We start from the raw sequence: 18,633 nt of genomic DNA on the forward strand, positions 1-18,633 counted from the left end.
CTCTCTCCTCTAGTCTTATCAGTCGGGGGGGGGGGGTTGTGTCCCCCCCACCCTCTATAAATCCCTGGAACATATTCTCGTCACTTTCTTCTGTATTGCTCCTCTCTATACTTCTAATCTTTACATTTTTATTAGACATTTGATCCTCACTCAGTCGTTTGTTTACCTTCCGCTTGTCTGGCTGGTCAAAGTCTACTCCCTCCTCATTTCCTTCCATTTCCCTCAGTAATCCCTCCCCTTTTCCTCTTTCCCTACGTTCCCACTACTCCACGAGCAATTTCCCCCCCACCCTGCAAAAACACTAGGCACTTCTCTTTGCGTTGGGATCCACAGACTTCACTTTTCTTCAGAACGTCTTCTAAGCCGTCCATTCGTTGAAGTGTGTGTGTGTGTGTGTGTGTGTGTGTGTGTGTGTGTGTGTGTGTGTGTGTGTGTGTTTGATTGATTTACAATGGTCTTTGTAAATACTCATATTCAACAGCACGTGTCCCGGGGTAAACGATAAGCTGAAATCACGTCTTCGTGGTTTCAAGCTGTCACCAGATTATGTACGTGTGGATGTTCGCTGACCGAGCGGGTTAGAGCGTCGCCACTTACGGTGATTAAGGTAACGGCAGTTCGAACCCTGCTACCAGCGAGTTAGACCAAGAGCTATAAAGTAATGAACACCGTTCTAGTCTCCTGGTGTTAAACCAAATCAGTCACTAAGCACCAGGATTTGTACACTAGACTTCTTGTGCTAGTACATTGTAAATAGATAACTACAAACACTCAGAGGAAGGGGGGGGGGTGATTAGTCATCAAGAAATGTGATAATAGGGACGTACTGAGAATACAAATAAAACGTGTGACACAACGGCAGGTGTGAAGTTATATTAATAAAAAGATAGGTACTGTCATGAGAAACAGTTAAACAGAAAGATAGAATCAGAGAAAAATAGATCTAAGAGGACACTGGGTTGGATAACTATTACCTCGAATTTCAATGACCACAAAACCGTAGCCCTTTAGTGGTTGGCAACGGTCCACGGACCCCCTCCTCCTCCTCCTCCGTCCTTAGATCTCTTTAGGGAGAATGCTTTAAATACCATGTTGTATTAATGTGAAACTGTTTCTATGTCATCGGCCGAAAGCCTTAGGAGGTGATCAATCGCCGGCTGTCAGGTCCCCATTATTAGTAAAATAGGAAAAATACAATTAAAAATGTTGAGCCCGGTCCGAGACCCGAGTGTCAGTTCCTAGAGGCTGCTCCTCTGGTTTAATATGAGGGAGTTGGCCGATTTTGAATATGAGGCAGCAAGGAGAACATCTTCTATGACGTCCGTCTTGCAGGACCACCACAAGAAGGCGACCGCCTCGAGTCTCTCATCGAGGTAGATTAACAGATGTAAAAGCAAACAGCGAAACAACACAAAAGGCAAAAAGGCAGGAAAAAATTAAACATATCTAAAAAAAAGCTAAAGAAAGAAAAAAATGTAGATCGTTATATGATTACAAAGTCAGACGAAGAGAGTGGGACAAGAAGAAAATAAGAAAACAGAAACTAACAACAGTCTGCTGAGTTGAATGGCACGACAACCACGGCACAACACTAAGCATCCAGAAGCAAATGGCCTTTCCCGAGTGGACCAGGGCTCTTTCCCTGGACGCCGGCCAGGCCATGCGTCATCATTCTCACCCCACTCACCCGTCCTCCAACTCCAGCTCCTGTCCCACTCGTGGGACGACAAACACCTCTTACTCCGGCAGTCTATCTTCTCGCACCTGAAGTGTCCCACAACCCATCCACAGAGAGGCTATCTCTATCGTGGTTTAAATCCTCAACACTGCAGAAGAAATACCTTTCCTCCATAGAAGTGATGATGGTTTTGTTTAAAACCTATCAGGAGGCTAGGACGATGCATCTCACAGAGGACTTTGTTGCGTGGAATTTAATGAGCCATGCCCTTGGTCCAACTCACTGGCGGCAAGGTTTGATCTGCCGTCACCTCGACCTCCGCGCGCAAGTAGCGATGCTCTAATCCGATCGACCAGCGAATATCCTCCCTAAAGGTAAGCAAGAAAATATATATATATATACATGACTGAATAAAAGATAAATGTCAATATTCTGACATATTTCCGAAATGTATTATTGTTCTAAACAGAGGAGAGTTGCAAAATTTAGATTCCAGATGTGTTAGGTTTCCAAATGTTTGTAATACTGAACATATAACTTTTCAATTTTAATTACTCCAAATGAAAAATATATATGTTTTCGGCATTTCCCACTTTTTCTTTTTCTTAATGTCTGCAACAGGCGGAGGCTGTTACACCAGTATCTAACAATTTCCTTCATTGACTAAATCATCGACAAGTTGAAGGAAACAGACTTACACACACAAAGGCTGTAACTTCTCACCATTCTACATCCGTGCATGGCTCTGCCTGCGACAGTCCTTCTCATGTCACGATTCATTTGCGTAAGAGAGAGTGAGAGAGAGAGAGAGAGAGAGAGAGAAAGAGAAAGATATATATATATATATAAATAGAGAGAGAGAGAGAGAGAGAGAGAGAGAGAGAGAGAGAGAGAGAGAGAGAGAGGAGAGAGAGAGAGAGTAAAGATGTCTTGACGAACACAACAGTATTTATGAAATGGTTTGTGTCTTCTCAGAGGTAGAAGGGGTGTTTTGTCAATGTAGGGCTTTGGGGCAGATGAGGAATGGGTTGGATACCTCTTGGGAGTCTAACAGTACCCTACTATTAACTGAATATAATCAATCGTTTATTGCCTTAACTTTACTTACTGAAACCACTGGTGAAAAATGTAGTAACACATTTGTAAATCACAACTAGCACCACAGTCGGGAGAAAGAGTTGAATAAGCAAACCTATATATTTCGATTGCTAACTGTAATCCTCTTCAGTAGTACAAGGTGGGAGGAGGGTGCTATCATAAATAGCAACCTCTTACAAAGGAAAAGGAACTAGGGAAGGAATAAATATCACTACCCTCACTCGCTCGTGACCTGATGATGACCAGAGGTCGGGTCAGAGGTATTCTTCCCCTCCCACCTTGTACTACTGAAGAGGATTGCAGTTAGCAACTCTTTCTTCCGACTGTGGTGCTAGTTGTTACTTCCTGAAAGCTTGCATCCTCACAGTAACTGAGGACAGTCCTGAGGTCATCCTATAACCCTTCTAAGAAGAAATAGAGTTTCCTGTTTTGTATCACTGGCTAATGGGAAGAGGGAAAGGATAGTCATTGTCAGTTGTGATCACAACTTAAGTGAACAAATATTGAACAATTAAGTTGATGAAGAGATATTTTGTCCTTGGTTCAGAAACTAGGTGTCAGCCCTGAGTATGTCTAGATTGCAGTTAGTGTGTTATTAGAACATGAAGTCAGGCAATTTGGAGATTATTCTGACACTTGTTCTATGGGACCATCACATCATTGATCTTAGTACTCTTATGCATTTTGGTTTTCATTAATTATCATTGCTTTTACTGCATCTCTTTTTGTAATACTTTTATATCGCATACTGTGTCCTAGTGCCTTTGTAGCTCATTGCTAATAAGTTTTAATTTCTTGTTTTACCATTCTGTCATTATTGCTTTTTACATCAGTCATCTTAATGATTTCGTTGCCCTTATGCTGTTGCTCATGATTATGTTACTGTTGTTCATCTTAGCGTTCACTATTTTTTTCTTTTGCTCATTTTCATTCCTTTTATTCACAGGACCTCCAATTAATTGTTTTGCAGTCTTTAATACGATCATTGTTGCCTCTACTTTTAATGACTGCAAATCCCCAGTGCACAGTGGATGTCAATATTTCATTAATGTCATCACTGTGACTGTTTCTATGTTACCGGCTTATAGGATCAGTAGGAGGGTAGGAATTGTCAGTTGCAGGAAGAAAATACAGTTGGAGTTGATAGAGAGAGATGTTGGGCTCAATCTGGACACCCAGTGTCAGCCCCTCAGGGTTGCACCTCTAGATAGAGGTGAGGGTGTTGACAGGTTTTGAAAACAGGTGGCAGCAGAGAGATGATTCTGTCATAATAATGGCATTTCTTGTTGTTTTACAGTTAACCCTTTGGCTTCTGTAAAATACTTGTATTTATTCAAACCCCTGCCGAGCAATCTTATTCAGCTGAGGGAAACCCTTTTAGTCGTTATTTTGAATAACATTTCATTGCTTCTATTACTTCAGTTTTATGGTCTGGAACTTGCTTTGTGATTCTGAAGTTAGACGTGAAGGAGACGAAAGAGATACTAGAGATGGGAACCTCAGAGGCCGATTGGTGGATGTTGTGATGTTGTGTTCTGAGTGTTCCCAAGGTGGAGAGGAAGGCCAGAGTGCATATTTAACCAATGACGTATGGCTTTGATGGCTCCGTTGGACTTTAGCATTGGCACAAAGTATATTTCAATACTTGATACTTGAAGTTCCAGGTTTTTCAGGATATGTACCTTCTTTTACTCGTAGGTCCTGTGCCTTTGACCTCTTGGGAGGTGTGATTCATCCATTTGAGTCATGGGGATTCACTGTTGGCAATTTGTATGCTTCGTTTCTTTTTTGGGACTTTCGTTTTCATATTCTTTTGGGTTCCCTTTCTATCATCAATCATTTAATTTTATTCATTTCTTCCTTTGGGGCCTCTTATTCATTTTCATGTTCATTCGTTTGGGCTTTCACTTTCCATTTTACTAAAGAAGTTGTACATAGTTTCATATCGTTGGTGATAATTTCAATTTCTTCTTGTAGGGGCATTTGTTGGGGCCTTCTCTTTCAGTATTACTTGTTATGGGCATTGTCCTTCAATTACTTATCATTGGTTATCTCTTTAATTTATTCTGTATATTTTCATAATTATTCCAGTGGGCATTCTCTTTTTATATCACCAATGAGTTTTAATACAAAATTTCTTAATCTTGGGCATAATTCCATGGTTCTCACCGACGTTTCTTAGTGACCCGTTGCTTTTTATCTTCTCTTTTCTTTTGCAATCGGATCACTACTTTCTCCCGCGGACGGGCCTTATTGCTGGGCTTAGGCTTTTGCTGTCCCAAGCTTTTCCTTTTAGGCTTCGTTGCCTCGCCATTCCGGGACTTGGGCTCGCAGTGGGCTTTACTTGGCATTTCCCTTGATCGCTATGCTTCCTTCCAGACCTGCCGCTGGGCGAGCTTAATGTCGCCCGCGTTCCTGCGAGTCCTCTTGTAGGGGAGCCTTCTAATGGCTTCTATCCCCTCCTGCAGGATAGCGTAGGTGGCACTCTGGTCTAGGGGCGTGTGGTCCCACCCTGTCGCCCAAGGATGGGACCGGAAGCTTTCGAAGGATGTCCTGTTCCAGGGCTCTTTAACGAAACATCTGGCCACGAGATCCTGGCAGAGGAGGGACACGTGGGAGGGGAAATTCGGGGCACCCCTGGCAATATCCTCCACGTCCTCTGTGAAGGCTGCCCTTCCGCTCACTGCGTGGTACAGGAGTGTCCCAAGACTCCATACAGTGGCGGGAAGGTGGAGGTACTCATTCTTCAAGAAGTACTCAGGGGGCCAGTGCTTTACCGTCCCTCCTGTGTCGCCCCCTCTATGGCTGACGATGAGCTCACTAACGCCCAAGTCGATTAGTCGTATTTGGCCAGCTTCAGGGAGTAGAAGGACGTTTTCGGCCTTAATGTCCCGGTGGGACACGCCGCATCTGAAGCATTTGGCCACGGCATCCACCACTTGCAGGAGGATGTGCCGTGCCAGGTCCTCGGTGAGGGGGCCATGCGCCTCGATGTAGTCGTAGAGCGACATGGCCCCTGGGACGTACTCCATTACGAGGTAGTACTTGTCCCCTCGGCGGAAGCATTCGTAGAGGGGAATCACCTCGGGAACTGGCTCCAGGGCGAAGAGCAGTTCCACTTCGAGGGGGACGCGTTCGCCCTCGTGGGTTCCCCAATTGTCGACCTCGGCGTTGGCCATCGTCGAGGCGGGTGGCGGCGAAGACCGACCCGAAACCTCCTTCGCCGAGTTTCCTCTCCACCTTGTAGCGGTCAAGGGAGAACATACTGTGGGGCCACCAACGCTGACCTCCTTCAGGCCCTAGAAGATGTCGGTTCGTCATCGAAGTCGACGTGCCGAGATAGGCTTCCAGAACCAGAAGTCGCGCATCCATTTCGTACTGGCACATTGAAAGGTGAAACGGTTGATAATAAATGAACTATGGTAAAAATTATTCTTGGCTTTTGACTGACCCTTTTACGCCTTTAGAACTTTTGTTTGTGTGGTTCGGTAGGCGATTTGGATCAGGTAATGGCAGACCCCTGCCGCAGCCGATAGGTTCTGATCAACCGAGACCCCGCTTTGGCCTGGGGATAGCTCACAACTGAATAAAATTGCCCGGTCCTTCACCAGAACTACCTAGTGTAGACCTTATGGTCTCCTGCAGTCTCCTCCGTTCTTGAGTTCTTATGTTCTTTTGATCAATTTAGATGATTTAATTTTGGTTATCGGCCGAAGTTCACCTCTTAAGGGTCATAGAATCGTCTGGTATGAGTCAGAAATAAAACTTTCAAAAGTTTTAATCTGGATACTTAGAATGAGGTCGGTAAAATTCTGTCGAGGCAGCTTATCACCTTTCTAACAGAAAGAACTAAACCGAGTAAAATAGTTTGATATCACACCGAACTAGTTAAAACTCTCGTGATTATATACACGTGTATGTGTATATAGCCGATTTACTTCAACTTGGCGAATATATATTGTAAACAAAATTCCTCGGGCATTGAATTAAAAACCTTGATAGAGTGCATACATTAAGACAAAAGAAAAAAAAATAATGATATATACTGTAAATACATACAAATATATATATATATATACAGTATATATATATTCATATATATATATATGTGTGTATAATATATATATGTATATATATGTATAGAGTATATATGTATGTATATATATGTATGTATATATATGTATGTATGTATATATATGTATGTATATATATGTATGTATATATATTTTGGTGGTTCTTAAAAGACGTGTCAGGTTGGTGGCAACGTCGCCGGTTGGCAACAGGACAGCACAACAAGACGTCTCGTGTTGCCACCAACCTGACACGTCTTTTAAGAACCACCAAATTGGAAATAATGTGCCAGACAAGCAGAACGATAAAAGACATCACGAAGACAGAAATACACAACAACCAGACACCGGGCACCAAAGCCGGTGTTTATCGTATTCCGTGTTCAGGATGCGATAAAGTTTACATCGGAGAAACATCACGCGACCTGAATACACGAATACGTGAACACCGTTACGACGTCAGGCATGATGTTACCACCAATGCATGTGTGACACATAGAAACAAGGAAAACCATCTTATGGACTGGAAGAATGCAGAGCTGCTGATACGGGAACCAGACAAAATCCGCAGGAAGTGTTTAGAAGCAGCAATCATTCAAGGAACGAACACTATTGAACAAAACAGGGGCATGTTTAACATCTCGCCTCACATTATTCCCCTAATACCCATTGCCAGCAAAATATTAAATATCTAAACCACCCTTTGTGGACATTTCGCCCACGGACGTTTGGGCCAGCATTCTCATCCTTTCCCAGTGTCCAATCCCCCCCCCCTTATCCTCCTCCTCTTCCTTCCCCCCCTTTTCTCTCCCAGTTCCCTCCTTTCCCCTTATTTAATCTCAAGCATTTGTATCTCAACTTGCACTTGAAAAAGCTGTAATAAGCGAAACGTCGTACAAATAAAGGCTCCGTCCTCATATGTGTTTATCTCGTCATATATATATATACAAGCCCCTGGCTTCGCCAGCCCGGCTGCGCCGGGGGGCTTGGCCTGCGGCGCACCTCGCTTCGCTCGCGGAGGGCTACGCCCCACCTTCAAAGGCTATAAAATAAGCAACTGTAAATTATTCACCTCTTTTATTTTCGTCATTTTTGTTTTTTAGAAAAATATTTTTATTTAGACTTACGCCCAAGATCCGCTCGAGTCCCAAAGATCCGCTCGAGCCCTCAAGATCCGCTCGAGTCCAAAAGATCTACTCAAGTCCTCTAGATCCGCTCGAGTCCCAAAGATCCGCTCGAGTCCTCTAGATCCATTCGAGTCTCAAAGATCCGCTCGAGTCCTCTAGATCCGAAGGAGAAGACAAAGAAGAAGAAGACGAAGAAGAAGAAGAACGCGAAGAAGAGGAGGAAGAAGAAGAACGCGAAGAAAAAGAACGCGAAGAACAAAAAATATTTTTATTTAGACTTACGCCCAAGATCCGCTCGATTCCCAAAGATCCGCTCGAGCCCTCAAGATCCGCTCGAGTCCCAAAGATCTACTCAAGTCCTCTAGATCCGCTCGAGTCCCAAAGATCCGCTCGAGTCCTCTAGATCCACTCGAGTCTCAAAGATCCGCTCGAGTCCTCTAGATCCAAAGGAGAAGAAGAAGAAGACAAAGAAGAAGAAGAAGACGAAGAAGAAGAACGCGAAGAGGAGGAAGAAGAAGAACGCGAAGAGGAGGAAGAAGAAGAACGCGAAGAAAAAGAACGCGAAGAAGAAGAAGAACGCGAAGAAGAGGAAGAATACCACCTGACTCCGACTTCTTCTTCTTCTTCCTATTGGACAACCTTACACCCACCCGATGTCCCCAAAATACCACGGATTGAAAAACGGGAAAAACTGGAAAGACTTTATTTTTTAAGTTACGCCCAAGATCCGCTCGAGTCCCAAAGATCCACTCGAGTCCCAAAGATCTACTCAAGTCCTCTAGATCCGCTCGAGTCCTCTAGATCCACTCGAGTCTCAAAGATCCGCTCGAGTCCTCTAGATCCGAAGGAGAAGAAGAAGAAGAAGACGAAGAAGAAGAAGAACGCGAAGACGAAAAGAAGAAGAACGCGAAGAAGAACGCGAAGAAGAAGAAGAAGAGGAAGAATACCACCTGACCCCGACTTCTTCTTCTTCTTCCTATTGGACAACCTTACACCCACCCGATGTCCCCAAAATACCACGGATTGAAAAACGGGAAAAACTGGAAAGACTTTATTTTTTAAGTTACATTGATATATATATATATATGTATATATATGTATATGTGTACATGTGTGTATATGAGTGTATATGTGGGTATATATGTGCGTATATATGTGCATATATATGTGTGTATATATGTGTGTATACCTTACCTTACCTTACTGTCGTGCCATATCCTCTTGGACTTCGGCAACCATGGAGCGCCACCGTTCACGGTCCCTAGTTACTTGTAACATCTGTGCTGGTTTGAGTTGTTTTCCCGTCGCCCTCATCAGCCCGTCCATATACTTCTCCCTCTGCTTTCGTCTTGCTCTCCTTCCCTCCACCATTCCCATCATCACCACCTCTTCCAACCCTTCCTTCCTCATTATATGTCCTAAGAATCGCAACTGTCTTTTCCTTATTGTTGTCATCAATTCCCTATCTGTCTCCATTTCTCTCAATACTTCTTCATTTGTTTTCTTCGCTGTCCATGGTACTCTTAATACTCGTCTCCATATCCACATTTCAAAGGATTACAAAGGATTACAAAGGCGGAGCATGCCGACAGGAGACCTTTTGATCCATATCTAGGTCGGATGGAAAAAAAAAATCATATTAATAATAAAATAATAAATAAATACTATAATAATGTAAATAACAAATAAAATACATAAATAAATGCATAGGTATAGTTAGAATAATAAACAAACAGGTAAATAGTAAATAATAAATTAACATATAACTATTAATAAATGAAAATCAGACAGACAAATGATAACAAAACAAAAACAAATAATATAAGATAAATTATAATCATTACAGCATCTTACTTAGGTATTTATCTAAACGATTCTTAAAGCTTCAAACTGAACTACATTGCACTACCTGTGCAGGAAGTTTATTCCATTCATTCACTACACGGTTGGCAAAGTTGTTTCTACCTACTTCCAAATTGAATCTATTTCCAGACAGTTTGAGACCATTGTTTCTTGTCTGATTCTCATTCAATGTGAAAATTTGGTCACTTTTGATGTTGTCAATTCCCTTTAAAATCTTAAAGACCTGTATCAAGTCACCTCTGAGTCTACGCTTTTTTAGGGAAAACAGATTCATGTGCTTTAGTCGATTTTCTTATGATTTATTTTTGATGGAATCAGTTTTGTGGCTTGCCGTTGTACTTTTTCCAGTCTGTCAATGTCTTTAATGAGATTCGGTGACCATACGGAAACAGCATATTCCAAATGTGGACGAACTAACGATTTATATAGCTTGTTAATGAGTGATGGACTTTTGAAATCAAAAGATCGCGCAATCAGTCCCAGAATCTTATTTGCTTTCTCAGAGGCTGAAATGCATTGCTTGGATGATTTGAGGTCGTTACTGATAATTACGCCGAGATCTTTTTCACTATCCACTTTTGTTAACGAATTTCCAAATAACTGGTAATTGTACTTACTGTTATTTTTACCTATGTGCATTACCTTGCATTTACTTGTGTTAAATTTCATTAGCCACTTTTCAGACCATTGCTGTAATTGATCTAAATCTTCTTGAATATCTAATTGGTTTGAGTGATCATTTGCCACTCCGCACAGTTTTGTATCATCAGCAAATTTGGAAACAGTAGATTTTAGTCCATGGTCTATATCATTTATATATACCCGTCTGGGGTATTGGCTGCTTGTTATTGTGGCAAAGTAGCATGCAGTCGATACTTTAGGGTCTATATGGGGCGCCCCTACGGACCAGAGCCACACATCATTTTGTCTATGATAGAAGAAATTCTGTTCATAGAGAAATGATGACACTTTTATGCTAAGACTGTCCCTCCGTTATGCTGTCCCCCAACCCCTTGTTGCTGTCCTGTACAATTTCTCTGAGTATTCTCTTTCTGTGATGGGGGAAAAGAATACTGCCACCAAGTTTCCCACTTGGATCGTAAGAGGCGAGAAGGGACGGGGAGAGGGACTAGGCATCCTTCTCCCTGTAGCCCCAAGGGGCAGATTCCTAAAACGAAAAGGAAAGGCATAAGGGGTGCTGGAGGGCCTCGGGCCAGCACCCTAAGGTTTGGGTCTTTTAATGTGCGTGGATGTGGTACAGATGAGAGTAAAAGGGAAGAGATAGGTAGTATGTTTGTGAGAAGAAAGATGGATAAAAGGGAAGAGATAGGTAGTATGTTTGTGAGAAGAAAGATGGATGTGTTGGCTTTGAGTGAAACTAAGTTGAAAGGGAAGGGTGAGTGTAAGTTTGGGAGTGTAAGTGGGAGGTTATCAGGAGTGAAGAGAGGGCGAGGGAGGGAAGGGGTGGCTATTCTAGTAAGTGAGGAGATAGGTAAACGTGTAGTGGAGTGGAAGGAGGTTTCCTCAAGGATAATGTGGATGAAGGTGAAACTGGGAAAGGAGATGTGGGTCTTTGTAAGTGCATATGGGCCTGGCAGTGAGAAGAGCATGGAAGAAAGGGAGGCCTTTTGGATAGATTTAAATGAGTGCATAGAGGGTTTAGGAAGAAATGTCAATGTAATAGTACTGGGAGACCTTAATGCTAGGGTGGGAAATGGTCCAATCGATGGAGTGGTTGGGAAGTGTGGAGTTCCAGGAAAGAATCGTAGTGGAGAGTTGATGATAGCAAATACAGTGTTTCGGAAGAAAGTCAAGCATAAGTACACATGGGAGAGGGTGGTGGAGGGAAGGGTGGTAGATAGAGCGCTAATGGATTATGTAGTGGTAAATAGGATTATGATAGGAAGAGTTAAGGATGTACATGTGCTAAGGGGAGAGGGTGGGGGAATATCAGATCATTTTTTGGTGGAAGGTAAGCTGAGAGTGGAGGATAGATGGAGAAGGAGGAAAGGGACAAAAGGTAGGGAGGTTCTTAGAGTGAACTCCTTGAATTAAAAGGAAAAGGAGAAGGAGTACGAAAAGAAGCTGAAGGAGGAGTGGGAGGGAGTAAAGGATAGAGCAGAGATGGGTGTGGAGGAGGAATGGGGATGGTTCAAGGAGGGAGTCTTAAAGTGTGCAAGGATGGTGTGTGGAACAAGAAGGACAGGGGGAAATAGAAGAAAGGGTAGTGAATGGTGGGATGAGGAAACAAAGAAGGTTGTAGAAGAGAAGAAGCGAGCTTTCACAGATTGGTTACAAAAGAGGACAGGGGAGTCATATGAGACGTACAAAGAAAAGAAAAGGGAAGTAAAGCAAAAGGTAAAGGAGGCAAAGAGGAGAGCAGATGTGAAATGGGGTTGGAGTATGACAGAAAATTTTGAAAGTAATAAAAAGATGTTTTGGAAAGAAATTAAGAGAGGAAGAGGAGGCGAATCAAGTAGGGAAGAAAAGGTAAAAGGTACAGATGGAGAGATGATAATGGAAGAGATGGCAGTGAGGGGAAGATGGGCAGAATATTTTAGGGAGTTGCTGAATGTGAAGGAAGATAGGGAAGGAAAGATAGCTGCAGTGGGAAATGCGAAGAAAATGAGAGTGATGAGTGAGGAGAATGGAGGAGAAATAAGGAAGGATGAGGTGAAGGCAGTTGTAAAGATGATGAAAGCAGGTAAGGCACCTGGTCTGGATGGATGTCATGCAGAATGTCTGAAAAAGGGAGGTTCAGTGATGGTGGACTGGTTGGTGAGGTTATTTAATGTTTGCTGGAGAGAGGGTAGAGTACCGGAGGACTGGAGTAGTGCCTGTATAGTTCCTCTTTACAAGGGAAAAGGGGACAAGTGTGAATGTAGTAATTTCAGAGGGATTAGCCTGTTGAGTGTAGTAGGGAAGGCTTATGGGAGGATCTTAATTGAGAGGATTAGGAGAGGAACAGAAGGAGTAATTGGTGAGGAACAGTGTGGATTTAGGACGGGTAGAGGTTGTGTAGATCAGATCTTTGTGGTAAGACAGATATGTGAGAAAGCTATAGGAAAGGGGAAGGATGTTTTTTGGGCTTTTATGGATCTGGAAAAGGCTTATGATAGGGTAGACAGAAAAGCACTGTGGGAGGTTATGCAGATTTATGGGATAGGAGGAAAGCTTTTGGGAGCTGTCAAGAGTTTTTATGAGAGTAGTAGAGCATGTGTTAGGATTAGAAATGGAGAGAGTGAGTGGTTTGAAGTAAAGGTGGGACTTCGTCAAGGATGCGTTATGTCGCCCTGGCTGTTCAACTTATACATGGATGGGGTAGTGCGAGAGGTGAATGCTAGGGTAGTGAGTCAGGGATTGGAGATGGTTAAAGAAAATGGAGAAAAGTGGGAGGTGAGCCAGCTGTTGTTTGCGGACGACACTGCGCTTGTGGCAGGGTCAGAGGAGGGATTGAGGAAGCTGGTGACAGAGTTTGGGAGAGTATGTGATAGAAGAAAGCTAAAGATAAATGTGGGTAAAAGTAAGGTGATGAGATGTACAAGGGGTGAAAGTGGCAGTAGACTGGAAGTGAACATTAAGGGAGAGCGACTGGAGGAAGTGGATAGTTTTAGATACTTGGGTGCAAGTGTAGCAGGAAAAGGTGGAGTGAAGGTGGAGGTAGAATGTAGATTGAGAGAAGCGAGTAAATGCCTTGGTGGTTTAAAGAGTGTAATGAGGAATAGACATTTGGGAATGGATGCGAAGAGGAGACTGTATGAAGGAGTGATTGTGCCAACAGCACTGTATGGGGCAGAAACGTGGAACATAATAGAAGAAGAGAGAAGGAGTTTGAATGTGTTTGAGATGAGGTGTCTGAGAAGTATGGTGGGGGTTACTAGGCTAGAGTGAGAAATGAGGAGGTGAGGAGGAGAACAGGGGTAAAAAAGGATTTGGGAGATAGGGTTGATGAAAGAATATTAGGATGGTTTGGACACATGGAAAGAATGAGTGAAGAAAGACTAGTAAAAGAGGTATGGAAGGCAGATGTGGAGGGAGTGAACATGAGGGGACGTCCTAGGATGAGGTGGATGGATGGGGTGAAGGGGGCTTTGGGGAAGAGGGGAATGTCTGTTGAGGAAGGAAGGGAGAGGACGGAAGACAGAGGTGAGTGGAGAATGGTTGTATATGGATGATGTTGTGACTGCATGAGGAGGAATGGGCGGGGGGGTGGGGGGTGGGGTAGTATGTGTGAGTAATTTTTGACGCAGCCCGAAGGGATTTCTCCCCGTCCTCGCCTTATATGCAAAGGGGGACGGAGAGGGGGGGTCGCCGATTGAATGAAGCGGCCTTGCTGTGGATGTGCTGTGTCTTGCGACACTGCTTCTGACCCAGGGCGGTGGGCAGGGTGCAGGGATGACCCGTCATCCAGGAGGTGCTCAGATGAGAGGAAGGGTGGGAGGGGTGTGGAGGGTATTTAGGGATGAAATGGGTGGGAGTGTTTTTATGCCTTTCCCTTTTTGGTTACCTCCCTTGGAAGGGGGAAAAAGCCTTGGTATATGTATGTAAGTTTTCCTGCAATTTTTTTGCTGATTTTCCACGCTTCTGAACCATATAATAGTGTTGACCATATAAATGTTTTAACTGTTCTTCTCCTTATATCTGTAGACATTTTCTTGTTTGTTAAAACCCCTTTCATTTTCTGAAACGTGCTTTTAGCTATCGCTATCCTTGATTTCATTTCCTTTTCACATCTACAATCTTCTGTCAATACGCTTCCCAGGTACGAAAATTTGGTTACCTGTTCTATTCTTCTCCCTGCTATTTGTACTTGCACTCTTGGTGGATCTGTTTTACTGGCCACTAGTATTTTAGTTTTCTCCATATTTACATTTAAACCTTTCTCCTCACTAGCTCTTATGGTTACATTCAATAGATGTTGCAGTTTATCTTCTGAGTCAGCCACCAATACCGTGTCATCAGCATATCTGATATGATTTATATTAAATCCTCCAATTTTAATCCCTTCCATTCCCTCTAATTCCCTAAGGATCATCTCCCCATATAAATTAAATAAATCTGGAGACATAACACAGCCTTGACGCACTCCCCTCTTTATAGCTTGAAATTCTGTTCTTCCTCCCCGTACCCTCGCTGCTCTTTGCTTCCAATACAAATTTCTGATGATACTCATGTCTTTGCTATTCATATCCACTCTTTCCAAAATATTTATCAAATCCTCATGTCTTACCCTATCAAACGCCTTCTCGTAGTCAACAAAGCAAAGATATACATTTTGTTGTTTTTCTATCATCCTCTCCATAATCGTTCTTATTATAAAAATTGCATTTGCTGTTCCTTTCCTATTCTATGAAACCAAATTGCTCCCATGAAACTTGTTCTCTCACTTTATTTCTTATTCTATTTAAAACTATCCTTAATATAATTTTGGTTATTTGACTCATGAGACTGACTGTGCGATGTTTACTACATTCCATTGTTCCGTTTATCTTTGGTAGTGGTATAAAAATTGAGTTACACATATGTTCCGTTATTGTACCCTTTTCGTAAATTTGGTTTATTAGACTAGTGAGTTTTCTTATTGCAAAATCCCCTAATGCCTCTAACATTTCAATCATCACACCATCCTTACCCATGGCTTTCCTTTTTTTCATTTTCTTCATTGCAAATTTCACTTCCTCTTCCATTATTTCTTCCCCATCTAGATATCTATAATTTTCCTCTTCTCCTTCTTGTCTGTCGTCCTCAAATAGGTCCCTCACATACTCCTCCCATCTATGTTTAATATCCTCCTCGTCCATTAAAACCTTTCCTTCTCTATCTTTGATTGCCCCCATTACTCCCCTTTCTCTTGGTAATTTCTCTAATCTTATCATACATCATTTTAGAATCCCTTTTTTCAAGGTCCTCAATTTCTCTATATTGTTCATCAAGCCAACTCTCCTTGGCATCTATAAACTTCTTTTTGATTTGTCTATTAAATTCTCTATATTCATTTCTATCCCTATTTTTAGCTTCTCTTCTCTTATCCATTAGTTCGAATATTTCCTCTGTTATCCATTTGTTTTTCCTCCTTCTATTTCCAGGAAATACCTTTTTATTTCCTTCTTCTATTGCTTCACATAACCTTTGCCACTGAAACCCCGGATCATTTACATCCCCTTCTTCTCGCAGCACTTCATATTTATTTTCTACTGTAACCAAATACCTCTGTTTCAAGTCTTCGTCCTTTCTCAACACACTTCTCTTCTCGGTTTCCCAATCTCCTTTCTTAATTTCTTCAATTTTATTCTAATATCTGCAACAACTGGCACATGATCACTATTACAATCTGCTCCTGGGTATATTTCTACCTTTATCACTGCATTTCTAAATCTTCTGTTGATAGTAAAAAAGTCTATTTGATTTCTTGCTGTATCTCCTGGTGCCTTCCATGTCCATAGCCTTCACGGATGTTGCCTAAACTACGTATTCATTACTATTTGTTGATGTTCTATGCACCAGCTTATCCATCTTTCTCCCCTGTCATTTCTCTTTCCTAACCCAAATGGCCCCACCTCTTCTTCTCCACCTGAACCCACTTTTGCATTTACATCACCCATAACTATCTTATCCTCTTGATTTCCACATTGTTCCATTGCTTGATCTAACTTGTCATATAAATCATCTACTATCCTTTCCTCTGCTTCTACCATGGGAGCATACACCTGTATTAAACATATGTCAAAAGGTTTTCCCCTGAGTTTTACCAAGAGCACTCTGTCTGACACTGCCCAGAATCCCTTCATAGTACTAGCAACCTTTTTGTTCATCATTATTCCTACCCCTTTTTCTGCTCCTTCTCCTCCAGAATATACAAATACTCCATAATCATTTTTCACCTCTCCCACTCCTGGCCACCTAACCTCACTAAGCCCCATAACATCTATCTTCATTCTGTTCATTTCTCTCCATACCCCATAATATTTCCCCGCTTGGTGTAATGTTCGGACATTCCACGTAGCCATTCTCAACTTTTCTTTGGTTACAACAGTCGCCAGACAACGATCAGAAACTGCCTGCTGTACACTATGTTCCCGACCGAGCAAGGTAGTCTCCCTCCTTTCTGGAAAAAGACTCCCATTCACGCTGTTCACTTCATTTACTCTTTGGTTTTGCTCCATAGTTAATCTTGGATAAATACATAGCAAGGGCTCCAAACCTTTTCTACGGTGACTAGCCGATTGCCATTTACATGCCTGGTTCGTCCTAGATGTGTGACCCATCTTGCTTTCACACTAAACTCACCAAAGTCCACTGACAAGTAGAGTACATATACTGAGCTTGCTGTTCTAGTCTTCATCTAGTAGAGCTGGCACTGCTCCATGCCACAGTGTGTGGCACCCCTCACTTGGTTTAGCCCATCAGCCGAGATGGTTGCCCGGGGTGTGGCCGCTGTCCTAGACTAACAGCTACTAGGAGCCACAAGTGAGAGTTGGGGTGAAAGGTGCTGACCAAGTGCACGAAGCCATCCCTTAGGATGTGGCTGCTTCCTACCCTAGGTGCTACAGCTCCAAACCACCCCCTACACCCCATATGTGTGTATATATGTGTGTATATATGTATGTATACATGTATGTATATATGTATGTATATATGTGTGTATATATGTGTGTATATATGTGCATATATGTATTTACCTAGTTGTATTTTACAGGAAGGGGAGCTATACTCGTGGTGTACCGTCTTCATATCTCATTTTATCTAAACTATTCTTAAATTCATGTATTGTTTTTGCACACACTACTTTCTCATCTAACTTGTTCCAACTGTCTACTACTCTGTGAGTAAAGCTGTTCTTTTTCAGATCTCTTCTATAGCTGTCTTTCTTGATTTTCTTTCTGTGTCCACTTGTATTTCTATCGTCCCATTTTATTAGATCCTCTCTATCAATAATTTCTATGCCTTTCATGATTCTGTAAATAGCTATCAAATCTCCTCTCTCTCTTCTTTGCTCTAGTGTCTGTAGCTCAAGTTTTGCTAGTCTCTCTTCATATGATAGTTTTGAGAGTGTTGGTGCCAATTTTGTAATTGCTCTTTGTATTCTTTCAAAAAAAAATTGTACATTTTTTTGTACTTGGTGACCACATCATTGCTGCATATTCCAATCTTGGTCTTATCAGAGTTTTTAGTATTTTCTTCACCATTTCTTCATCCAGGTATGTGTGTATATATGTGTGTATATGTGCTCAAGTTTATATGTGTGTATATGTGTGTATATATGTGTGTATATGTGCTCAAGTTTTGCTAGTCTCTCTTCATATGATAGTTTTGAGAGTGTTGGTGCCAATTTTGTAATTGCTCTTTGTATTCTTTCAAAAAAAAAAATTATACATTTTTTTGTACTTGGTGACCACATCATTGCTGCATATTCCAATCTTGGTCTTATCAGAGTTTTTAGTATTTTCTTCACCATTTCTTCATCCAGGTATGTATTTACCTAGTTGTATTTTACGGGAAGGGGAGCTATGCTCGTGGGGTCCCGTCTTCATTTCTCATTTTATCTAAACAATTTTTAAATTCATGTATTGTTTTTGCACACACCACATTCTCATCTAACTTGTTCCAACTGTCTATTACTCTGTGAGGAAAGCTGTTCTTTTTCAAATCTCTTCTATAGCTGTCTTTTTTTATTTTCTTTCCGTGTCCTCTTGTATTTCTTTCATCCCATTTTATCAGATTCTCTCTATCAGTAATTTCTATGCCTTTCATGATTCTGTAAATAGCTATCAAATCTCCTCTCTCTCTTCTTTGCTCT

At 42.0% G+C, this 18,633-nt stretch overlaps 2 protein-coding genes across 4 annotated transcripts in view; one reads left to right on the plus strand and one right to left on the minus strand.

The window, feature by feature from the left end:
• The first annotated feature begins 1,719 nt into the window (after positions 1 to 1,719).
• LOC143040323 (uncharacterized) overlaps positions 1,720 to 18,633 on the plus strand; it is a 71,367-nt gene continuing 54,453 nt past the window's right edge. For all 3 annotated transcript variants that reach the window (XM_076211231.1, XM_076211234.1, XM_076211241.1), the window contains exon 1: positions 1,720 to 2,052. The gene's annotated coding sequence lies outside the window, so the exon portion shown is untranslated. The remainder of the gene's footprint in view (positions 2,053 to 18,633) is intronic.
• Positions 5,140 to 5,955, minus strand: LOC143040488 (serine/threonine-protein kinase pim-1-like). Its single transcript, XM_076211580.1, has one exon. The coding sequence runs from the start codon at positions 5,953 to 5,955 to the stop codon at positions 5,140 to 5,142; it is 816 nt and encodes a 271-aa protein (XP_076067695.1).

The sequence above is a fragment of the Oratosquilla oratoria genome, chromosome 28 (genome assembly GCF_046742065.1).
Source record: "Oratosquilla oratoria isolate Oo_2021 chromosome 28, ASM4674206v1, whole genome shotgun sequence".
In the NCBI taxonomy this organism is placed as follows: Eukaryota; Metazoa; Arthropoda; class Malacostraca; order Stomatopoda; family Squillidae; genus Oratosquilla; species Oratosquilla oratoria.

Coding starts and splice junctions, on each gene's coding strand:
- LOC143040488 (XM_076211580.1), bottom strand. CDS start 5,955: ATGGCCAACGCCGAGGTCGACAATTGGGGAACCCACGAGGGCGAACGC.